Source organism: Bactrocera dorsalis, chromosome 3, assembly GCF_023373825.1.
Source record: "Bactrocera dorsalis isolate Fly_Bdor chromosome 3, ASM2337382v1, whole genome shotgun sequence".
Taxonomy (NCBI): domain Eukaryota; kingdom Metazoa; phylum Arthropoda; class Insecta; order Diptera; family Tephritidae; genus Bactrocera; species Bactrocera dorsalis.
The window spans coordinates 56,830,991-56,852,655 of record NC_064305.1 but is presented as its reverse complement, the minus strand read 5'-3'; the positions used below and the strand labels follow the sequence as shown (position 1 = coordinate 56,852,655).

Genomic DNA, 21,665 nt, shown 5'->3' with positions numbered 1-21,665 from the left:
ATCAAATATCAAACCAAAGGAACAAAGTTTTCAGTCTAAGACAAAGAACGTCCGCCTAAAAACCCGTTTAGGAATCTAATAAAAACATACTGAGACTTGTACTACCAGAAACTCCTACCAAGTCTTCTCAATTGAAGGGAGAGAACCCTTGCTCTCTACCGACGTGGTAGGTGACTGTATCAAAATCTTCAGTTCTAAATGTGAAACATTTCTGGAGAAGAGCTTCGCTACGCTCAAAATTTTAGAGGGTAAGAAAAAACATTTCTGGTGAACTAAATAGCGGAAATCAGAATATCTTGCAAACGACTAATCAATAATACATACATATGTATATGCAGGAATCAGATGCGGTATAACTGGTAATTGGACTTTGCTTTTATTTATTAAAAAAAAAAACAATATGACATATAAACGTGCATATATCCACCGGAAACTTTAATAAACTATTCATCCTTATATCTATAATATATATTTTCCTTTATATCTATCATTTTATTGAAATGTTACGTATGTAGATATATCCCTTAACCTCCTCATAATTTTACTTTACTTCAAATAAAACTCTCGCCTCTCGTTTTAGTGTCTTTCCATTGGCATTTTGCGGTAGGCGATCGATGAAAATTACTCCAGCATGCAGTTGCTTATAATCAACTGGTAAGCGTTTTCTGACATGATCCTTTACTTGCTCTATCGTAAGTTCGGCACCTTGGCGCAGCACCACTATTGCACCGGCCGCATCTCCATGTCTCTCGTCATACACACCAACCACACACACATCCTGCACCTCCGGCAATTCGTTGATCACCTGCTCTATTTCGGCTGGCCAATATTGCATACCGTCATATTTAATTATATCCTTTTTGCGATCGACTATATAAAGCATATTCTTATCATCGAAATAACCGAGATCGCCAGTACGTAACCAGCCATCTGAATCTTGTACACGTCTCGTCTCAATGGGATTACCATAATATCCACTCCAAATATGTCCGTTATTCACTAAAATCTCACCGATTTCGTTCGGTGCCAAATTATTACCTTCATCGTCAACAATACGCGCCTTAAAGCCAGAAGCTAATTTTCCTACAGAGGTGGGATATTTTTCATCCAAATTCAACGATGTAAAGCCAGCCTCGGTACAGCCATAAGCATGAATTACTTTGCCGTTTTCAAGTAAACCCTTTAGTTGTTGTAAAGTCGATTGACTAATGGAGCCACCCCCAACTAAGAAAGACCGAATGGAGCGCAAGTTATCTATGGTGGCTGCTGGGCAAGCGACCAAAGCGGAAACATGACGTGGCGGAGCAAATACGTAAGTTATTTTGTATTTCTTCACCAGCGCTATCATATATTCGGGGGAGTAGGGCTTATTGGTAATTACACGTTTACAACTCTTGGTCGCAAAGAGTAAAGTGAAGACAACACCAGATCCCCAGTCCAAACTGCTGTTCGAGAAGATGACATCTTCGCTGGTTACGCATCTAAAGAAATAATATTGTAACGTTATTATGCATCTGTATATACTTAGACTATTTTCTTAAGTACTTGGACTTACAGTTCATCAATGTTCAGCATATGCTTTGACACACATACACACTTGGGAACACCCGTTGTGCCGGATGAACAAAGTATTGCTACTGTCTGCTCACCACCCAACACGAAGGGCTCAGGCCTGTAAAGAGTTATAAGTCAGACAGGTCTTAAGTTGAACTTGAAAGTTCAATCTGCTTACTTATAAAGATCTTCATTTGGCATGGGACTCAACAGGTCTTCAACTGTGCCAACTCCCTCAATATGTTCGGTAAGCGTATAGAATAATGGATTCAACGAACTAGTGGCTTCATGAAATTTCTCATAATATTCCCCGTCGCAAAATATTATTTTCGGTTTGGTGATGTGGAAGATGTGACGGATTGTGTCTGTAAGCAATAAATATGTAGAAATATATAATTAGTCTAACGATGGCGCAGAACTCTGCCGTTACCTTCATCCAAACCCGGGTTTACGGCATGGAAGGGCGTACAGTTCATAAAGCAGCCGACCGCAACCGAACTTGTATAGGTGCTGTTTTTTGCCACAATGCCGATGACATCATCGTGTCGTAGACCCATTTTCTTGAAATGTAGCGCCAAACGTGTAGACCAGGTTAGCAGTTCACGATTGGTAACTTCGCGGCCATCAATATCCGACACCTTAAGAAATAAAAGGATTACCAATAGATCTGTAATGCTAACTTTACCGAGTTTAGTACGAGGTTATTAATTTTGTCGTTTTTCATGCATGCTTGATTCGTTGAAAACTTTCATCCCAAAAGGGACTATAGGACAGCTATAAATAACTGGTTTGTGGAAGGGTCTGCTGTCAGGAGCTGTCTTCAACTCCAATTTCAGACTGCAGCCATTAAGGTAACAGTACATTTACTGCTCCGGCGCGCAGACTCCTTTAGCTGTGACTATCCGCTCAGATAGCAAAGCGGCAATACTAGCTTTGGACTCGTTAACAGTACGTTCAGTGCTTGTCAAAGAGTACTTAACCTCGCTATCAATAACATCGAGTGCCTTTGTGATAAGACTGATATGGCTGCCAGTTCACAGCAAAATCGCAGGAAACTGTAAAGCTGATGAGCTAGCAAGGAAAGGCACCTTATAATCGCAAAAGATCTAGTGATCTCTTTGCCCGCTCCCTAGTTTTGGGGGTTTTAGTGGGTCATTCCTCTATTGGCGTCCACACAGTAGGGCTGGGAATTACACCAGACGCCATCTGCAGAAGCTGTTTGGAAGAAGGTGAGGTGGAAACAACTCAACATTTCCTTCATGACTGCCCCGCCTTTGGGAGCTCAAGACTTAAGTAATTGACAACATCTCACCGAACTGGCGGGAACGAAAATCAAACGCCTGTGCAAATTTGTATTGACTACTAAGCGTTTTGCTAATTTGTAGTTCGAACACAGGAGGTCATTTTTTCTATGGCCTCACAAAGGACTACATATAGTAGTTCACATGCGATCTTTGATCAGCCATTGAACATAACCAATAAAGACAAATATAAACAATAAATCAAGGCTATTTTCGTAGTAAAAAAATAATAACCTGTTATTTTTAAGTTATTTTGTTTAACGCATTTGATGATTTTGCACATGTTGGTCTCTCAGTCAGCTCCTGAAAACCAATAATTATTATCTATATATATCATATATCAATACAAATAACCAATAAATATCCGGACATACCCCGAATACTTTGTACGACCTCTATTCGATGCTAAACTGCTGATCCAAGATTTACAAAAACGTATGAGCATTAAACAAGGAGCTCCTTAGAGGATTGTCTTTTCCCATTTTTTAATAAATATTTATATTTGAAATAATGGTGTACGAAACTTTCGACAACGTTCTTATACAACTGATAGATAGACAATTTTTTAAGTCAATGACGTTGAAATTCCCATAACAATTTACACCTAATTGCGGAAACACTCACAGGATCTCCAAAAGCGGTCGAATACGAAACTGGACGCAACCTTATGAGGTAGTTCATAACCAAGTAGGTCATTGTCATTACCAATAACTCATCCTGTAAAGTTTTGGAATCAGAACAGCACATATTGCGAAATAAAACAATTTGTTTCTTCGTAAGGTTTAAATAGTTCTTTCATAGTCGTGTTTTGCATATAGCACCAGGTTATACACACTCCAAGGCGTTAATCACCATCCATACCTATTTAGCAAACACATCTTTTCCATTCCTGCTCCCCAACTCCACCAAAACAGCTAATTTCATCAACCAACCAACCAAGTCTTCTAATTCCAACGACTAAACGAGGACAGAGAACGACGGCACGCAAAAATTAAACGAAATTTGTATAGCTGATTAAACCGCGATCTCATCCTTATCATTAACCAAAGGATCAGTTCATCAAACTCGCACTTACTGTCACACCAAAATATTTTGAGAACTGAACTCACTTGACAAACTTTGCTTGGATAATTCTTCAAATTTCTATAAATAATATGTCCCACAGAGCAATTGAAATCGTGATATAACGGTGAGTTCGGACCAGACCACACGTGCTCCTTACTATCGTAAGAACATTCTGAGGACTCCATAATTCAACTATGACTTGCTCCGGCAATGGTAAGCACAAACGATATTAAATTAACTAAATCTCAAACAATTTATTACTTCCTTAAATACTCTCCAAAAGCTAAGAATGCTTAATACGTTGCTTTGCGTTTGTTACTACTAGGCATTTAAGCACTGGTTTGCAACCCACTGCAGATATGAGATAAAGCTTAATTTTTCAAAATCTAACAGCTTCGCATAAAATGAGTGACAAACTAAGTGTGTTTGCTCTGCTACGTACGCTTTTTCGCTCTCCATTTAGTCTCAATTCATAAAAATATCAAAATGCGCCCCACAAAATGTGGGAGAAGCGCGGCCAAAACCTTCCGTATATTTTGCTATTGTGTAATATCATTTTTGCACTACTAGATTTCTGCTATTAAGCACCACTATTAAGATATGTATAGACGCAATTCTTACCTAACTATGTGTTTACCTATATTTATGAAGTTTATAGTAGAGAAAAATATTTATCGCTTAATAAATTTTGAGTTAATTTTCTATATTTTATTAATTTGTCAAGTGCTCGGAATAGGAATGTAAATATATTTGCCGAAGTTTTATTGGCACTTTTAAATTTTCTAAATCACCTTGCCTCAGAGGGCTTTGTTCACCTAAGAATTGTTTGTAATATCTAAACCCAGTTAAGACAGATACAGCGTTATGTATATCAAAGTTACCAGGATGACGAGAAGAATTGAAAAACGTGAGACTACCTATCCGAGAGCAATAACTTCAGTAAAATTTAAGATTTATATGAAATTTCGTAGACATGTTCCCTATCTCTCATACTTGTGGTATTGGATTGAGTTATCGATACAATACCATTCTTCTATTAATGATGAATAAAAAGCTATAACTAAGCTACGTTTGTAACAGGGCTTCTCGTGAACCCGCTTCCTCAGAGGTACGAGTATAATGCACAACCAGGTACTTCCCTTACAAACAACTAACGCTAAAACAAACAAGATCTCTAAGAACAAATCTTTTATGAGGCGGTATTATTACCATATGCAAATAGATTATATCGGATTATAACCATATATAACAGTCTCCGACTATCACTCAGAGCGAGCGGTTATCTCATTCCCGTGTGCATTTCGTTCTTTAGTTACTTGTGGTGTCATCCACGTGCTTTGTTTTTATTGTTTCACAATATATTTCAGTTTCAAGCGAATAAATTACTTAGCCGATTCCAACTTATCATTGTGCAACAATGGCCCCCGGGCCCACCCCCCTTGGGACGAATCGGTTTGCTCCGCTTGCCGATAGTTCCAGAATAAAAAAAAAAAGATAAAAGACTTAAACAAAAAATCGATATTACTGATATATTTGACTTCCCAACTCTACCTTCAATCAGTAGAAGTAATAATGACCCTAAATATATTACAATCGAATCTACCGAATCAAATAAATCAATTGCGCAATTTTCTTGCTTTGCTGTACACAAAGCCATACGCGCGGTGAGTAGCGAAATTAGTTCAGTGAGTGAGCTCCGTGATGGTAAATTGTTATTATTGGTGAACAACAAAAAAGTAGCCGATCGCTTCATTGCTTTAAAGCAACTTCCAGGAATCTGTAGCATCAAAGCTAAGTATCACGACAACCTGAACTTCACTAAAGGTGCAGTATTCGCCCCCTTCCTACACAATGTAAGTGAAACCGAAATTGTTAGCGAGCTAAGTGCACAAGGTGTAGTTGCCGCTTTCAAATTTCAGAAGAAAAATGAAAACAACCAATTCACTCCGAATGGCGTTGTGTTGCTTACTTTCGATTTGTTCAACTTACCTGGACAAATTGGTATTGCCTGGCGTAGACTCAACGTCAGACAATATATACCAAATCCCATGCATTGCAAAAATTGTCAATTGCTTGGACATACCATAAAGCACTGCAAAGGAAAAGCAGCTTGTAATATTTGTAGTCTTCCTCCCCGCAACCCTCAAAAATGCACACGCACTTTCTGCGCCAACTGCCAGGCTGATCACGCAGCTTCTTCAAACAAGTGTCCAAAATATATGCAAGCAAAGCAAATACAAGCAATTAAAACAACAAAGAAATGCACCATGCGTGAAACTATTAAAATTTATAACTCAACTGTCTCTTTCCCCGAAAACTCGCCTTCTTTCTCAGCGACAGTCTCTCATCAGCAAAATAGCAAGCAAGAAACTCAGCACCTTAACTCAACCCCAATTCCCATACCTACCAATTCGCAATCAACTTCTAACGAAAATGCTTCAAACGAACAACAATTATCAGAAAACAATATATTGGGTGATTTTTTAAGAGCTTGATAACTTTTTAAAAAAAAAAAACCCATAAAATTTGCAAAATCTCATCGGTTCTTTATTTGAAACGTTAGATTGGTTCATGACATTTACTTTTTGAAGATAATTTCATTTAAATGTTGACCGCGGCTGCGTCTTAGGTGGTCCATTCGGAAAGTCCAATTTTGGGCAACTTTTTCGAGCATTTCGGCCGGAATAGCCCGAATTTCTTCGGAAATGTTGTCTTCCAAAGCTGGAATAGTTGCTGGCTTATTTCTGTAGACTTTAGACTTGACGTAGCCCCACAAAAAATAGTCTAAAGGCGTTAAATCGCATGATCTTGGTGGCCAACTTACGGGTCCATTTCTTGAGATGAATTGTTGTCCGAAGTTTTCCCTCAAAATGGCCATAGAATCGCGAGCTGTGTGGCATGTAGCGCCATCTTGTTGAAACCACATGTCAACCAAGTTCAGTTCTTCCATTTTTGGCAACAAAAAGTTTGTTAGCATCGAACGATAGCGATCGCCATTCACCGTAACGTTGCGTCCAACAGCATCTTTGAAAAAATACGGTCCAATGATTCCACCAGCGTACAAACCACACCAAACAGTGCATTTTTCGGGATGCATGGGCAGTTCTTGAACGGCTTCTGGTTGCTCTTCACCCCAAATGCGGCAATTTTGCTTATTTACGTAGCCATTCAACCAGAAATGAGCCTCATCGCTGAACAAAATTTGTCGATAAAACACATTTCGAACCGAACACTGATTTTGGTAATAAAATTCAATGATTTGGAAGCGTTGCTCGTTAGTAAGTCTATTCATGATGAAATGTCAAAGCATACTGAGCATCTTTCTCTTTGACACCATGTCTGAAATCCCACGTGATCTGTCAAATACTAATGCATGAAAATCCTAACCTCATAAAAATCACCCGTTACAAACTCACATACATAATACACCCACCGCAATAGTTGAAGAACTCTCTACTCAATTTCCCGATCCCAATTTACACGATCTCACAGCACCCGACTACTCTAAAGAACTTGAGCAAAGTTATCACGCTCTCATGCAACAACAAAAAACTCACTATCAACCAACAAGTAAAACAATTTCTGACTCAAACTCAAACTCACCTATAAACTTCTCAACTTACCTCTCAAACACCAACAACACAAGTAACACAGTTTATAACTCAAACAATATCTGTCTTTCTCATGGAGGCGATTCTCTTATGTCCTCAGAAGACGACGAGGCCATGTCTCATTTTGACAAATAACTCAACAAACGAAAATAACTCAAAACACAAATCATATTTCCAGGCTAAACCTTTATTTCTTTTCTTACAATCATGTTTTCCATTTTACAATGGAACATGAATGGTTTCTACAACAATTACCATGAGCAGCTCGTGGTGCAATCCCACTCACCCTCAGTAATAGTTACTACTAAATGAAACGCATTTACCTTACAATGCGAATGCAGTTCACCCGAAGCGCTATTCAGGCATATTCCATAACTTGTCAAACATAACTTCAAGTAAACAAGGTATCGCAGTTTTGGTTACAAACGGCTTGCCTTTTAAAAGAATAATGTTTCAATCCTCAATATCTGCTATTGCCATTGAGGTTGATTTAGGTTTAAACTTATTATAATTTGCGCCTTTATACCGCCGACACAAACCTTTTCAAACGCAGACATATTATACCTGCTGCAACAAGTCTCATCACCTGTTATACTCGCAGGTGATCTTAATGCTTGGAGTTCAATATGGGGATCTCCAAAAGAAAACACAAGAGGAAAACACATTGAAGATGTTTTGCTCACTTCCGACCTCATTTGCCTTAACGATGGTAGTGCAACCCACTTTTCAACTCATGGCACATTCTCGCATCTTGACCTCACCTTTTGCTCAGCATCCCTTGCCCCAAATTGCAGTTGGAGTTCGTCAAGCGACTTACACGGTAGCGATCACTATCCAATTATCTGCAAAATCAACACGCAGCGATATCGTTCCAAATTCAAACCAATATTCATATTTAAAACTGACTTCGCTGACTGGCGTAAATTTTCAGATCTATGTGAAGAGGCAAATAACAAAATTCCCATCTCTAATAACAATAATAGAGAAGCTGCTCTTATTCAAAAAATTATTCGCTCCGCAGCAAATCTGTCTATATCACATACAAATGGTAGAAAATCCGAGGACAATGTACCATGGTGGAACGCCAACTAGCGTCTCTTAGATCAAAGAAGCAACAGGCATGGCACGAATACAAACGTTGTCAAACGCTTGAAAACTTAATAGAGTACAAGAGATCGAACGATAATTTTCGACGCATGGCTAAAGAAGCGAAACGACTCTGCTTCCAAAAGTTCACAGCGAATATCAATCCTGCTTCCTCCCACAAAAAAATTTGGAATGAAATAAATTTATTGACAGGTGGTACTAAAAATTCGTATATCCCACGGATCAACACTCCTGTTGAACCGCTAATCATGTCTGAACAAATTTCGAATTTCTTTGCAAACCACTTCTCTGCCGCAAGTTCTGATGAACACTTTAGCTTTCAATTTCGTAATAGCAAAGCATCAATTCCAGACAGCTTCACTGACAGCATGGTCCACAACTTCGGGAGTACTCCTCTCACTAGAAAAAACCAACCTGCTACATATATGTTGAAAAAGGACGCCGTATAACATTATACTCAATGTGGAAAACCATACAATTAATACTAAAGATAGCTTAAAGGTACTAGGATTAATCGTAGACTCTAAATATTGCTTTAAGCAACATTGTAATTATATTAGAAGTTCCTTAATATCTAGATTAAATATTATTAAGTATCTTTCATGCAAACATAGCTATATACATTCTGCTACGCTTATCAATGTTGTCAGAGCTCTACTATTATCGAAGGTTTATTACGCCCTGCCGATCTATGGACACTGTGCAAAATCTACAATCTCCAGAATCTCAGCTCCCTATCATGCAGCTATCCGCCGAAGTCTCAAGGCTTTTCCAACTTCACCAACGAAATTTCTATTGGCGGAATCTGGCCTACCGAGCATATCCAACAGAGTATCCGATACAACAAATCGTGTTCTTGGAAAACTACTTGACGCTACAAACACAGCGTTAGCAAATGCATTCAACAACGTAATTTCACGTAAAAGGCAGCTGAGGATCCTATCAGCGTTATCGAGATCTCTTGTTTTCGTCAAGGAGAATTTCATATCTCTTTACCGAGAGAAAAGAGTGGTTGAAACTTTTCCCCCTTAGCTTATCAGTTCCACATCTTTTGAGGATTCATTACTCAGCTTACCTAGACAACATACCCCAAACACGGTCTATAGAGCATCATTCTCAGAGACAGTCGAAACTTACAGCGCCACTGGATGGAATTTTATATTCACCGACGGGTCTAGAACATCAGACTATACTTCCTTGGCTGTAACAAACAAAAATGGAGATGCAGTATGTCAGTGGCCTCTTTATCCCATGTGCACAATTTTTACTGCTGAAGCTTTAGCAATTGAGTTGGCGATCAAGTACGCGAAAAAGAATAAAGGAAAATATATGATTTGCTCGGACTGCAAATCATGCATCACTGCAATCAAATCCCCTTCCAACACGAATAAAATAATTTCCTTCATTAGGAACTCATTAATCGCGGCACCAAACAAAATTAAGCTAATGTGGAATCCTGGTCATGTCGGAATCTTAGGAAACGAACGAGCTGACACCGCTGCCAAATCCGATCTGCACAACGCAATAAAAAACGAAAGACTTAAACTCGATTTAACTGATTGGGCAATCCAAGGTCATCACTACTGCAAACTAAACCCAAGGAGAGTTACACCTTCTTATCCAGCAAGTTTGCCAGCAAATGTTCTAAAGCCATACATTCGTCTTAGGCTGGGGCATACAATATTTACTCATTCTCATCTTTTAACTAGAGGTAATCCATCCTGCTGCCCTCTGTGTGGTGGGAGCAACACAGTACAACACATGATTGCCCAATGTCCGAACATCACGGAGTCCGATCGCACCGGCAACATTAACTTAACAAGAGCGTTATCTACACCTAGCCATGACAACATTATGCACGTATATAACTTCTTAAAACTCAATAATATTCTTAATCAAATTTAGCTTATTTAGGCATCCTCCTTAGAACAGTATAGCATAACAGTATATATCTAACGTAATTAAAATTTTTGTTTTCCGATATTACCGAGCTAAAAGTTAACATTTTAGAACTACAAGGACGACTGAAAGCCCAGTAGCTAGTGTCGCTTTTTAATTTATGCTGTAATTTATTATTGTATAAATTGTTATAAATAAATAAATAAATAAATAAATAAATAAATAACCATATATAAGGGTTATATTTAAATTATACTTAAATTGCGATGACTCTCTATGAATATGTCATAATCAACTAGTTTCACAGTCAGTCTGTTAATAAAATACCGCGAAACCAAAAATGAATAACATCGTTTCAACAATGCCTCTAACCCTATTAATTATTTTTTTTCAACAGAGAGATAGAGTAAAGATTAGGTATTGCACTGCGAGCTGCAGTCTATTGTGTCCTATCCTATATCACATATGGTCATCAAGATTCAGCATTCTGAACGATTCTGCTTTAAAAATGCTCGGAAAACATCCCATTGAAACGATGGTAAAGCAACTCACTTCTCTACAACACCTTTACACATCCCGACATTATCCTGGCCTCATCCACAATAGCACCCAAACTCTCTTCTCATACAATCGATGACCTCCACAGTAGCGATCACTTTCCCATAGTCACATCCCTCTCCATCCGTAAAACGTACAATGGTAAGCCAAGATCCAAATTTCTAACCGAAAAGGCAGACGGGGAAAAATTCATTAATATTTCAGCAAGTTTATCCAATACTAAGAGGTCTAGAGAAAACGTAAATGCTGAAGCATCTGCTATTAAGACTATTATTCGTTCAGCAACTCATTTAACTATTCCACAAAATAACACCCAAAGGTTTTCAGCAAAATTACCGTATTGGTCTAATCTATTATCTATTCTCAGAAATAGGAAAAAGTCTTTGTGGACAACATTCAAACACAATAGAACTGACGATAATTTAATTGAAAATAAAAAGGCTAATGCTAACTTTAGAAAGGAGTTAAGGTTGGCTAAAAGGCAATCATTAGAAAAAATAACAGCCAATATAAACCCAACTACGAAGCCGAAACAAATATGGTCCGATATAAAAATGCTAACAGGATTCACACACAGATTCAGTATATCCCACATTAACACGCCTTCAGAACCTATTTACACACCCCAAGAAATCGCGGAAAAATGTTCAGAAACATGGTCATCATATTCCTCTGAAACAAACTTTCCTCCTACATTTAGCGCAATTAAAAAACGAATAGAAAATGAAACCTACTCTAACTCGTCACACTTTCTACCTTAAAAGGAAAAACACCCGGTGCAGACAAAATATCCTATCCCATCTTAAAAAATCTCCTATACTCGCTTAAAGAAAGACTTGTGAACCTCTATAATAAATTACTAAACTCTGGTATATATCCTCAACAATGGAAAGTTTCCTTAGTCATTCCCATCCTTGGACCTAATAAAACTTCTTCCTGCATTGAGAATTACAGACCCATTTCCCTTTTCCATGGTATTAGAAAAAAATGTTTCTTCGAGACTGATGTGGTATGCAAAAGTAAATCGACTCATAAATCCGAACCAATTCGATTTTCAAAAAGGATTAGGAGTAATAGACCCCCTGTTACAATTTGAACACTTCACTTCCACTAACTTGACATCCCGTAATCACGTTTCAGTTCTAAGCCTGGATTTAGAAAAAGCCTTCGACAGGGTTGGAGCTCACATGGTACTCAGTAAACTTAAGCAATGGAAAATTGGAAACAAAATGTTTAACATTGTAAAATCTTTCTTATATCAACGAAAATTTATCGTATGTGCCAATAAATGCCAATCACAGGTTTTCAAGTGAACAATGGTATACATATACCCCAGGGTTCACCACTCTCGGCAACTCTCTTCATCATGGCGTTTAATAAAGTCAGCTACATAATTAGTATTAACCCACAAATAAAACATCTACGCAGATGACGTCGTGATCTTTACAAAAATTAAAGACTTAAGACAAGTTAAACAGGAATTTATAAAAATTATGAGTGATGTCAACAAATGGTCCGAAATTTCAGATGTAAAATTGCATTAAACAAAAGCTCCACATTTCATATTTGCAGAAAACATAACTGCTCATTTCCTACCTTAAGCCTTTTAAATACACAAATTCCCCATACTCATAGCTTAAAAATTCTAGGCTTAATATTTGATAAGACTGTTTCTTAAAAAGAATATTGTAAATATATTAGATCAAACTTATTTTTAAGACTAAACATTATAAAGTACTTTTCATCAAAAAATTGTTTGTGTCAGCCAAACACTCTCATTAATGTGACAAGAGCATTATTGTTATCAAAAATTGACTACGGACTTGCAATACACGGGCACTGTGCCAAAACTCATATCAAACTCTTAAATGCACCTTACCATGCGGCAGCGAGAAGGAGTATTCGTGCCTTCCCAACATCGCCAATCAAAACTATTTTAAAAGAATCCGGGTTACCAGATATTCAGCAAAAGACCACACATAACACACCGCTACTCATTCCAAAGATGCTTCTATGCAGAAACGAGTTAACACTCATGAATGTAAATAGCACTCTCCAATGTCCACGCAGATACAACAAACCCATAACCATAATGCGTTGTCTAACCATTTCCAAGCAACTCGGGATAATTATGAGCCCTACAGATCTTGAACCTGCAATAATTCCGCCTTCTATGACATTATCTCCAAGTTGCATCAGCGTTACACAACAATATCGCAAGCAATTTACCAGCAACACGGAATATGTTCAGCCATATAAAGAAAGTATTCAACCTTTTATATGATGACTGGGAGTTTATATTGTATTTACAGACGGATCTAAAAGTGATACCTGCACCTCATTTGCTTTGACAAACAAGCACAGTGACACCATAGCTGCTTTTGTTTTGCCTTTGTACTGCTCGGTATTTACAGCTGAAACAGCTGCAATATTGGAAGCGGTTCGTTTTGCCGCTAGGAATGGAAAGAATACTATTATTTGCAGCGACAGTAAATCCGCCATAGATGCCATTTTTAACCAACCAAACGATTCCTACCTGATTAAAAAATAAAAAACCTTATTTTTTAACACAATAACATAATCAAAATTATGTGGATACCTGGACACACAGGCATTCAAGGAAACGAAATGGCTGACAAACGAGCGAAAGAAGCAAACAAAGAACCTTTGCATACGTCAGCATACTTCACCACAAAGGATATTAAGAAATACGTTAAATAACATATCACGTTCGGTTGCTTAAACGATTGGAGACACTATAACCACTTTTATAAACTTGCTAATCCTTTAGGCCAAAAACCACATTATTCCAATACAATCACCTGTAAAAATATAAAAACAGTCACACGCATAAGGATTGGACATACACTTGCGACACATGGACACCTTTTGAATGGTAGAAGCAAACCCATATGCTCTTTGTGTGGTTCGAAAGATTTCACAATACTTCATATCCTCGATCACTGCGCATGCGTACAACAACAAAGAGTTTTGATTTTTGGTAACAACAAGCCATCTGACTTACTCGATCGGACAGATGACAATAACAATATAATATACATTAATTATGCAATATATAAGTAACTGAAGTACTCGTACAAACTAATATTTAATTTGCTCTAGTCTTAAGTAATAAAAATATAATAAATTAATCTGTAAATATTAATCAAGCCAAATGCCCTAGCAGCCAGTGCTTTACATATATATAAGTGGAATAATTATTTATATTTATTTCTCTTCTAAATAAATAAATAAACATCCCATTGCTATGGATAGTTTGGCATGCGGTCTCTCAATGCCTTTCGGTATTTTCTGCACCGGTGTGAGCTCTAGCATTACTTCAAGTGCTGCACTGGGACAAGTGAACATTGCCCCTGAAACGCAGACACAGCAGACTTTTTGCTTCTTCGATTGTTGAAGGCCTACCGAAGACTGCCGTGCCTTAGATGCCCAAGAAATTTCTCCATAAGTAACAAAAGGCCTTACGATCATGGTATACAGCCATCTTATGATACCTGGCTTGCAACCCTAGGATCTCTCTGCTAGGCGTCTGCATATCATGAGCGCATTGTTGGACAGTGTTAGATCCACTTGCCGCCGAGTGTTAGGGGCCTCAAACCCGGAAGAGATATTCGCATAGTAAAAGGGACTACTGTGGTTTTTGCCTGGTTGATATTTGGACTTACCGTGTTACACCGTCCCTTTGCTAGACTTAAGCCCCTTTGAACTATGTCGCAGTGGGTGTTCTCAAAATTGCCTCGCTCCATTATGACAATGTCATCGGCGTACCCTTAACAACAAGTCCCATTGCTAATGAGCAACTCAAGGAGCTCATCTACTACTAGGCTTTGGTTGTGTTTTTTGTTGTGGCCGTTGTTGTTGTTGTGGTTGAAGCTGTCTTTTTTTATTTTGAGTTGCTCTTACTAGTTCTTACGACCATCAACCCAATTGGTATATCCTGGGGAACACCCAAGGCGGCGCGCACACAAAAAAGTGGTTTCCAAAATAAACAGGACTTAAAAAAAACAGACCAAATGGTTTTTTCCGCAAAATCAATTTATTTTATTCAAAATACAGCTTTTAGCTCATTGGCCGGTATGGCCGCCAGTATGACGGCGCAAGCCTTTTGAATGGCCTCTACGTCAGCATAACGCTTTCCTTTGATGAGAAAATTCAGTTCTCCGAAAAGGAAGAATACGGGGAGTATTTAGTGGTTAAAATGTGATTTTTTAGTCAAATAATCGGTCACAAGCGTCGATCGATGGAACGCTTCAAAACGCTAAAGTAGAATACCACATTAAATAAATTCTTTGTGGACAATGCCGTTGTAATCATAAAAACAAAGCGGCATTGTCTTCACTTTTGACTTCACCCGGCTCGTCTGGTGCCTTCCATTCAGCAATCTGACGTTTTGTTTCTGGATCATATTGGAACCTCTACACTTCGTCACCAGTCACAATATTGTAAAGGAAGTTTTTGTCTTTTTTGCCCTCTTTAATGATGGCCTTCGAATGTTGGATTTTGAGCAATTTTTGTTCGTCAGTCAATTTGTGCGGAACAAACCGTGTTTGGTCAAACTGAGGTAAATGGATGTTTTAAAGGTGTTCAATTCCATTTCCAATGAATTTCAATGATGATTTCTGCTGATTTTTCACGAATTCACGCACAATTTCGATTGAATTTCAGGTGATCACGAATTTTGAATGGCCCACATATTGATCGCTATTTATGTCCTGTCGAAAACTTGAAAACGTTGAAACCATTCGAACACTCTGCCACGGGATAGGCAATCAACGCCATACACTTGTTTCATCAATTGAAATGTTTCGGTAAAATTTTCCCAATTTAAAAAAAAAAATTTAATGTTGACTCTTTGTTCGAAACTCATTTTCGCACCGATAACATAAAACTTAAAACACAATAACTTCACTTGCAATCTATGAAATATCATGAAATTCTCACTGGACAATCGATAAAGCAGATTCTAACGCACAAGTCGACATATAGAAGGCAACAACAGAGGACGACAGAGGTGATCCAAGGCTATTAAAGCTATTCCGGAGAATGCTTTCCGTGACGATTTCAATACTTGGGAATCGTACTGGCACCCAATTCGGACGATCTTTCCTACGTGCGAACAAAGATAGACTTAGGTCTACCTGAGCCCTCTCCGGGAAGTGCCCTTTCCCTGTCTTCCACGCTGATCGTATAGGTCCCATCCTGTCTTTTAATGGCTAATACTGTGTCTGTCTTGTCTCTAGACAAAGCCTTGTGCAGTCTAGCTGACTCAAGGGTCGAGGATACACTGTCACAGAATTTCCTTAAACTGATTGACTTCGCGCCCCTAATCTCTGTGGCCGTCTACCTGGAATGTAAGCCAATGAAAGGACGAAATCAGAACCTTCCTTATCACCTGCTCCGCCACTAGACCCTCCGTTGGGAACTCTGAAATACAGAAGAAATGAAATCGTTTCTAACCACTACACAAGAACGAGGTCTCTCGCTAGAGCGATGCCAAATTACCTTGTTATTTCTCAAATTGAGGCCTCTTACCTCTCCTCTAAAGTTCCACTGTCCCTGGATCAGAAGGATACCCAAGGTCCTCGTCCCCACCGTCCTCACCAACCTGCCTCTCTAAACCGTCCAGGAGCTCCTAAGTGAAGAGTAGTACTCCTTCCTGCTCCTTGGGAGACTCGTGCCGAGTCTACTTAGCTGAGTTGAGTGAGTCTGTTCCACGTCCGCCAGCATTATTGGGTTGGCGCATTTGGTTGGTGCGTTGTCCTTCGACCGCCTATGGCTGGTTCCCCTTAATCCTTTTCGAACTTGGCGGTTTCTGAGGCGTTATCTGTCCGCTTTTCCTCATCGCGGCCAAATTTATCTATTTTAGGCACAAAAATACACTACTATGGGTACAACAAGCTAGCTCATTTTCATTGAGATAACTCACTTATTCGACGATGTATGTATGCGGTACAAGTCACCCGGAATTTCGATTATCTTTATATTAGGTATATGTTGGCTAACGGAAGAATTAATCCGATTACGATTCGAGAAGCACTATCCCTGAATTTAAATTATATATCTCACACATTGACCGATATTTTCGATCAAAAGTCAATTATAGGTACCGGGGTCCAAATATTCGCTACCTAGGGGCTTAAAGAGTTTCTGTTGATTTTAAACAATTTTTCATCATAAGGTGGCATACACTAAAGACATTATTCGTGCAAAGTTTAATCGCGTTATATTAATTTCTTCTTGATTTGTGCACTGAAATTTAAAATTGTACTATTAGGGAAGTAGGCGTGATATTATTGTCCGATTTCGCTCGGAGTGTATAGTGATAGTGCTCTTAGTCTTGCCCACCAAACGCCAAAGCTCACAATGGTTGTCTCCGCGCGCCCCCCGCCCGAAAAAAGCTCGCATGAGCAAGTCGAACTCTACTATTGACAAGTACTCGAAAGATTGCGAAAACGAGTCAACAGGGGCGTCCAGACATCGCTCGTAACTAGATCGTTCATCACGAAACGCGTCGTGCCACACCGCCCTCAGCGTGTCTCAGTATTTGGCCTCTAAAGGGATCGCCGTGTTGCAACAGCCGCCTTATTCGCCCGACATGTCACCCTGTGACTTTTTTTTGTTTCCTAAAACAAAATCGGTGGTCAAAATAACCCATTTTGAGTCGAGTTGAGATATCCAGGGGCCGCGACGAGGGTACTCGCGGACATCCCAGTCGAAGCGTTCCAGAATTGTTACGAAGCATGGAAAACGCGCTGGAATCGCTGTATAGATGCCCAAGGGCCTACTTTGAAGGGGATGGCAGAGTTGTAGAATAATTTTCAAATATACGGTTTTTATGGAATCAGTCTCGTTACTTAATTGTCATACCTCGTATATTATATATATATAGTACAAAATGATCAAAGGTAATTATAACTTAAAAACAGTAGTTATTTAAAAAACGTTAAATATATCCAGGTGGGTAACTGCGAAAGCGAACCGGGATGCGGTTCGGTTAATGGTGATTTGTGGGCGTGGCAATAGTTCACTTACACCCATCTAAGAACTTGATATTTTTTTGGTACTAAGAAACGTGTATACCAAGTTTCCCTCAAGATATTATCTCACTTTTCAACTTTTCTCGTCATCCTGATCATTTATATATAAGCGTATAACCCTATATCTATCTTGATTAATTTTAGGTGATACGTAGAACCGTTAGGTGAACAAAACTAAAATACTCTCTAGCAACTGGTTGCAGGAGTCTAAAATTATATTTAAGGAGCTCTTGTTAAAATCTGAGACTAATCGGCTTAGCCGTTTTCGAGTAATGCTGGTCACCGACGTTGGAAACACCATTTTGAGCCAAGCAACGCCTTTTCAAATATCTTCGAAAATATTCTTCGGAACCATATGAAATTTTCTGCTTGTATTCTCAAATATATGTACATGTAGAAAATAAAAATCTATTATATTATTATTATTTGAAAATTCTAACTGTACTTAACTCCTTAACTTCAGCAGAACTTTGTTAAATTCCTCATTCCATAATTGGTGTTCATCACAACCATCAGGTTGCAACATATAGATTTTTTCATTTAACTCGGCATTGAAAAATGCTAACAGCGTCCATTCAATGTAGTAAAAAGTCGTTCCGAGCAGCTAACGCCAACAGAAAACGTAATGAGGTGTATCGAGCTACAGGGGCCAACGTTTTTTCAGAATCAACAGCTTTTTTTGATTATACTTCTATCCTTTGTACACTAATCTGGCTTTCTGCTATGTCCCCACACCATTACCGTTCATTTTGGTTTTAAACACCCACCTAAATTTTATGGTTCTCTTACTAACAGGTATATAACAGGTCTTACAATTTTATTAAACGACATGTTTTGTTCAAATGAAGGAGCATATTTCAGGTTAAAATTATAGCCATCTTTCTGGCCGCGACTCTTTTCGAAAGCCTTAAAATATGATTGCCAGAAACTTTGATTTCACCAGAATTACTTGTACTTTCATATTCAGATGTATGTGATTCTAACTTATTAGTTACTAACTGACTTTCGCGTTTGTTAACATATTCATTTTGCACATTTTCAACCATTGATCATTCTTTATTACCAACCCCTCCTGAATCGTCAGCGTTGAAAGATATAAACCCGTAAAAATGTCCCAGCAATAGTCCATTTTCGGAATTGAACAGTATATATAAATACTTTTGGCAAACTCATTATGCATTCAACTGATTTATAATCCTGTTTCTTTCCCTTTGGGACCTGTATCATGTATCATGGCTTTACAGCCAAAAACTTTTAAATACTTCAAGTTAGGTATTGTATTTTTTTACCAGTCCACATTTCATAGAAAAACTTTTGTGCATATGGACCCACGAAACGTTTTCTTTTTCCAAACTTTATAACGAGTGATCCAAGTAGAGGTACTTTTTTCAATAGCTATTATTTTGACAGATCACGCGTAAATCGTGTCGAGCTGTAATGTTATTTTTGTTCAGTATTGTTTGGCATTTCATAATGGTAGGACTTTCGCCTGAACAAAGTTTATAAATCGTTCAACTTTATTACGAAAGTTCACGTTCTATAAAGAATATGTTTGGCGCGCTTCGGTCGACTTATGGTCAACATAATCGGCCTACTGAGTGTACTAAATAATATACGACCAAATAGACAACGTCAGCACGCAGTAAAGGAAATATAACAGTCGTAACTGAGAGTGTACACGAAGACCGTTGAGTGTCGATTCGGCGGTGAGAACGCAGCCGTCAATGGCGTCTTTTATCATGCCTTGGTAACTGAACTGACTATTTGATGCCTGAAATTGTGGCTCGTCATCTTGGCGACATTTGGTTTCAATAATACGGCGCCACTTCCCACACATCGCATCAATCAATGGATTTGTTGAGAGAACACTTCGGTAAGCAGAAATTTAACGCTTTGGGCTGGTCGATTGGCCACGATCGTGTGATATCACAACGTTAGACTTTTTGTTCTGGGAATATGTAAAATCTAAAGTTCTAAAAAGTTAACATAATGTTGGGACCTTTTAAAACTAATGACTGCCAATGCTTATTGTTGTTATTATTTGAATTTAGTGTAAGGAAATATCAATTAGTAAAAATGGAAATTATGAATTGAGAAGTGTATGTTGTCGGCAGTTGTAATACTAGTAAATGACTATAAGGGTATTCAGAGCGAAACCTGTTGATTTGGTAATTCGTTAGTTGATACTTCGTTAAAAGGCTTAACTGTGAACATACTTTTTGCACTACCTCTCTAGTTTGGTAAATTTTATTCCGAAAAAGCTGACTCAGTTTTATTAAAGAGTAAAAATGCCTCAACAAAGTGCAAAATCGAAAATTGTCAGTCATTTAATTGAAAATTACGTGGAGCAGATCAAATTTATTACTGGTAAGTACTTTAAATTGATGTACAGAGGAGCATGGAACTAACTTTCAAATTATTTCAAGACATATTCAGTGAAAATGAAGATTTGGTAGAGGATACCATTGACGAGGTGAATGATGATTTGCTCATTACACTAAACTGTCGTAGAGGTGTAGAAAATATTGTTCTAAAATCAATTCACTGGTGCGATGATATACTCGTATTAACCACAATGGATGACAATCGGTTCCGTCTAATGCGGCGTGTAGACCGAACTCAATTTACTCACTTATGACCCTTATTGACTATCAAGTGACGAAGTTTTTAAAAAATGTACTGGCAAGCAATTCCTGATTGATATACAGATAGCTGTCGTTCTATATAGATTGGGCTCTTCTGGAGAAAGAGCATCGATACGAAAAATTACGTAAACTTTTGGGATTGGTGACGGAGGAACGTTAACAAATATTACTCTGCAGAGTATTCAAGGCATTTTTAAAACAACTCCATTATATTATATATTGGCCAGATAATACTGAGCGTTCTTTAATAGTACGAGAACGTTCAACGAACTACCACTCTGTGTAGCTTACGTGGAGATTTGGCACTAAAAATAAAACTCGCCCCGAATCCCAATAAAAAATCATGAAGCGTTTCTTGTTGCAGAAGAAATCATATATGCAACTATAGCAAACTAAGCAAATGGTTTGCGACTACAAGCTCAAAATGTCACGATTGTTTTTGGTCTTGCAGTTGCTCTACTCACGATGCAAAAAAATATTAAAAACTGTTCGCTAAACAAAATATCAGCCACGATTTCTTTCAGGACAGGAGTGGATTGCTGCAGACTCTGCTTACCCCTCAGTGACATTATTATAAACGCCTTACAGAAGCAACTCTCAAACAACTTGAACTGCCTAAAAAAAATCAAGAAACAGTATAGCAAATACCGTGTAAGAATTGAACACTGTTTCGGCTTATTAAAAGCGCGATTTTGCAGCCTACAAGAGCTCAGGATTCGAATTCGAAATAAAAGTAGTCAAAAATACTGCAACGAATAGATACTAGTACACTGCATTCTTCACAATATACTACTTGATAACAGTGAAAATAAGAATTTCAACTAGAGTACAAATGAACCCATTTATGAAGAAGAAGCGGAAGGAACG

General features: G+C 38.2%; 1 protein-coding gene across 6 annotated transcripts in view; it reads right to left on the bottom strand.

Annotated features, from left to right (window-relative positions):
• Window positions 1-346: 346 nt before the first annotated feature.
• Window positions 347-21,665, bottom strand: part of LOC105223067 (uncharacterized) — a 54,354-nt gene continuing 33,035 nt past the window's right edge. For 2 of the 6 annotated variants that reach the window (XM_049450809.1, XM_049450805.1), the window contains exon 7: window positions 347-784. In XM_049450809.1, coding sequence (XP_049306766.1) covers window positions 542-784 — 243 coding nt within the window. In that variant the 3' untranslated portion in view covers window positions 347-541. Of the gene's footprint in view, window positions 1,482-1,555; window positions 1,673-1,732; window positions 1,920-1,984; window positions 2,193-3,964; window positions 4,133-21,665 lie in introns of those variants that run through there. The other 4 variants (XM_049450795.1, XM_049450812.1, XM_049450802.1 and 1 more) reach the window with 4 other exon arrangements.